Source organism: Benincasa hispida, chromosome 10 (genome assembly GCF_027475165.1).
Source record: "Benincasa hispida cultivar pf3 chromosome 10, pf3_genome.v1.1, whole genome shotgun sequence".
In the NCBI taxonomy this organism is placed as follows: domain Eukaryota; kingdom Viridiplantae; phylum Streptophyta; class Magnoliopsida; order Cucurbitales; family Cucurbitaceae; genus Benincasa; species Benincasa hispida.
This window is the reverse complement of record NC_143487.1, coordinates 21,649,569-21,653,596: the sequence shown is the minus strand read 5'-3', so window position 1 is coordinate 21,653,596 and position 4,028 is coordinate 21,649,569. Positions and strand designations below refer to the sequence as shown.

At 35.7% G+C, this 4,028-nt stretch overlaps 1 protein-coding gene across 2 annotated transcripts; it reads right to left on the bottom strand.

The window, feature by feature from the left end:
- Nucleotides 1–284: 284 nt before the first annotated feature.
- LOC120088823 (uncharacterized) lies at nucleotides 285–3,499 on the bottom strand. Of its 2 annotated transcripts, none has more exons than XM_039046269.2 (3): nucleotides 3,137–3,499; nucleotides 1,659–2,664; nucleotides 285–1,570 (listed from the first exon to the last, which is right to left on the bottom strand). In XM_039046269.2, the coding sequence occupies exons 2-3, from the start codon at nucleotides 2,655–2,657 to the stop codon at nucleotides 569–571; spliced, it is 2,001 nt and encodes a 666-aa protein (XP_038902197.1). In that variant the 5' UTR covers nucleotides 2,658–2,664; nucleotides 3,137–3,499; the 3' UTR covers nucleotides 285–568. The 2 variants fall into 2 exon arrangements, with proteins under 2 accessions (XP_038902197.1, XP_038902196.1); XM_039046268.2 differs by having other exon boundaries at nucleotides 1,659–2,667; nucleotides 3,137–3,442.
- Nucleotides 3,500–4,028: the final 529 nt, after the last annotated feature.

Genomic DNA, 4,028 nt, shown 5'->3' with positions numbered 1-4,028 from the left:
CGACTAAATCTGTAATTTAATATATGAAAAATGAGTAACACTAAATAAACAGTTCTTCTTGTTTCATATAAATAATTGAATTGTACTTTTTGAAAAATAGAATGAAAAGAATTTATATTAGTTCATTTCATTAAGCATTTTAAAGTGTAGATATCTAAAACAATTTTAATACAAAATTCAAATGCATATTTGTGTTCCTGTTTGTTCTTCGATTTCGTCACTTTTGATCGAGAGTATACATGAGAAAGTTCATAGACTAAAGCTTGTAATTACTCATCACAGCATGACTAACAAAAATACTTTTATTTTTTTCCCATCTTAAGCCTACAAGTAATAGTAACTTTGTATAAAGCACTTTAAATAACTTTTTGGGCATGTACAATTGTAATTACCACTTTCCCACCTCTTTACTAAGATAAATTCTCCTTCTCTTGTGTACTACTTCCATTTAGAGTCACTACAAATAACAGTGATGCCTTCACCACAGTACAATTGTGATCTTGATGACCAATTCCATCATTGAAGAACTGGGAAGCAGTGACTTTTAGCAATCTTTTCCCATTTGAGATCAGAATACAGTGTTTTTCCTTGTAGCGTAATTGCGAGCAGCAAGATTGGACTTCTGCACCGAGTTTCTTGACGAAATTGTTGGCAATGTGCGCTTAAGCCAGGACTCGGATGGAGATTTCGGTAGAGGTGGAGCAAGTGCTAGTTGTGAAGAATTTGGCCGGGATCTTTTCAGTTGACAAGCACTTTCGAGATCGATTTTGCCTTGAGTTGTGGCTCTTGAGCTTGTCAATGTGATAGAATCCTGGTCATGGCCTTTAGAATTCCCCTTTACCACTTTGCTCTCGAAATGTAACTTTTCCCTGTTTGAAGCTTCTGAACTTGTAAATGAGATAAAATCCTTACAAGAGTCATCTGAGCTTTCTTGACTCAACTTTTTATGATGAAGGCTTCCTGAAGTTTCTTGATTGCCTGATCTCTCTGATTGATCACTTTCAGAATCAATTGTTCTTTCATCTGTCACTGTTGCTTTTGATGATATTGCCTTCAAGTTCGTTTTTGCATTGTAATAAGATGAACATAAATCCATAGACTCCATACTTATAGAGCTCAACCTCTTGTTTTCACTTTCAACATTAGAATCCAAATGAAGAATCTCTTTAGTTTCTCTGCTTCTTGTTGACTTATCACGATTCTCCATCAAGCAATTTGTTATTCCCTTTGTATCTGCAGACTTTGAATTTGAACTTTGAGACTTCATATTGTGAACAGAATCTACGTGCAAGGTTTTCTCGACGACAAGGGAGCTCCCTGAAGACGGTTCGTTCACTAATAATTCACGAAATTTGGTTCTTCCACTTCCATGTTGTTCACTGTGCACTTTGGAACTATTAACTCTTTCTGGGTCACTGTGAAAAACTTTTCCTTCTGAAAGGAGAGGTTTGTGTTTTTTCGGGTCGTTTGACATGCCCTTTCTATTTAATTGACCTCTAAGCACAGTATTTTCTTCGTGTAGCTCAACCATCCAGTTCCCATTGAGCGATTTTTCCTCATTTCTAAGATTCTATGATTATATAGGACCAAACAAAACAACTGAGAAGACTTGACATGATAAATATAGAATGAAGTAAAGAGAGAGTATTCTGAAGTACCTTAATGCTGCTGCAAGAACTATCAGTCAAATTATCATTCTGAACTCTATGAGCTGAAGCAACAGACGAGCCTTGCGTTCTCATCCCGGGAACCGGGTGTAAAAGGCAAAAGGAACTTCTCAAGCAAAACCGAGCGAACAGACCACAAGATTTGGGAGATGAGTATTCAGATTCATCTAGATTAACATCATCATCTCCGCTACTTTCTTCGTCGTCCTGTGGATTCGGAGGAGCATGATATGATGGCAACATCAGTGGAAGCGAATTTACTCGGCATTCCTTATCCATTTCAACCATCTTCTTTGCCTCTCTTTGCTGCTCTCTTTGAACACTTTGCTTTCTATGAGAAACTTGAGGTGTTTCTGAAGCCAATGCCTTGGCAGCAGGCAAGAATCGTCCCATCATGAAGTCGCAAGTTTGCTGATCTTTCGATGTTCCTGATGATTTAACATCACCACCATCCAATCCACTCAAACCAGTTACACTGCAGTTCATGGAAAATGACTCAGATCTAGAAAGCGTGTCGTTTGCTTCGAGATAAGTCTCGTCTCCGTCCTCCGAATCAGAACTTAAATCTCTCTCAATCCTCTCCCTCAATGTCTTAAACTTAACCATGTTTTTATGGGAAGGGAAATGGTCAGAATTTGGAATTGCATCTCCACTTCTTGACCCTTTGCTATTACAATGCTGTTTCTTTGAATCTATCCCAGGAGAGCATTTCGGGATGGCGGTAGACGATTTCAAAGCTATGGTTTGTGATTTTCTTCCATCCTTAGGCCTTCCTGGGGCATGTTCCCATAGAAAAGGAACATTTCCTGGATTCCTCACTGGACCAGATTTCAATTCCGACTTATAAACAGGAAGAGGTGGCCAACGGTTCTCCGTTCTCGCCGTTTCGTTAGCTTCCAACGAAGTTTCCATAGACGAAACCCGCCTCACAGAAAGAAATGGCTGATTAAAATCCAACTGCTTATTTTCCATCAAATTCTTCAGCCTCATACAAATACTACTGCATTTTAATAAATGACAAATGAAGACTAAATAAACAACAACATTAGCAAGAGTAAAGAAATGGAAAGAATTAATCAAACCAAAAAGGGAACTGGGAATTACATAGAAACAGAAAAAGAAACGACCATATAGTTACAATCTGAACTTAACCTTCATTAACTGATTAAGTATTTCAAAATTTTCCTCTATAAAGTAAACCAATTAAATCAAAACAAGAACTGCTATATCAATTTCTAAGGAGCCAAATAAAGAATTAATTGGAATTCAACATAACAAAAACAACATCCAGGTGAAGTCAGCAACAAGAAAATCAAAAACTACAACTCAACATACAAAAACCCATAAACCCCCAAAATTCACAGAGTTTAATCTCGATAAAAAAAAGAAACAACACAAGAAATGAAAGAAGAACACAAAAGAAAAGATACCCATGAATTAGAAACAAAAGAAGAATACAAAAAGCAAACCTGTGAAAATAGGAATGACCCAGAAACGAAGAAGGTACTCTGTTTGTGAAGAGTATGAAATATAAGGTGAAAAACAGAGAAGTTAATGAAAGAAAAAGGAATAAAAAGAAGAGAGAAAGGGAAGAATTAAGGATAAAGTAGGTTGTACGCCATGAAAGAGAAGAATTAAGACACAATCCGCCAGTCTGCCTTTAATGAAAAAGGGGGTAAGGCACAAAAGGCAACTTTGTTATGAATTTTCAAAATCGAACTCAACAGAACAGAAACAGGGGACTTCTTCTTTTTCTATGGGAAAGAGACTGATTTGAGTTTGAACTTTTGTGAACTTTTTCTATTTAATCTTTTTCTATTTTTGGGTTTTTCAGGGTTTTCTTGAGATTTTGAGATAATGGAAGTATTTGAGGGTTTGAAACAAGAGCCGCCCCTTCCATGCAGAAACAGAGCCGTCACTCTCCTCTCAATTTTTCATTTCATTCGTGGCTGTCGTAATCTTGCCCAACCTTTCTTTTTCTTTTCTTTTCTTTTCTCCCCCTAATTTTCTATGAAATTCTATATAGAAACCCAATTATTCGTAAAATTATCTAATGAGGCTACACAATCTTGCTATTTACTATAAAAATAAGACGAGGATTCTAAAATTTTCATGCTCCGTAACGTTACAAAACTATTCTGTCATATTATTATTAGTATTTTTGAATAATTTTTAGATGAGATTACGTATTATTATGCCCGTTATTGAATTATGTTCATATTGATAAATAATTATGATTATGTGACTATCATTATTAACGTCTTTTACAAGAAAAAGAAATAATTTGATGATGTAACAAATGGTGAATAGTATAAATATACTTGATTATGTTAAAAATATTTTAAAACTTTACCTATACTT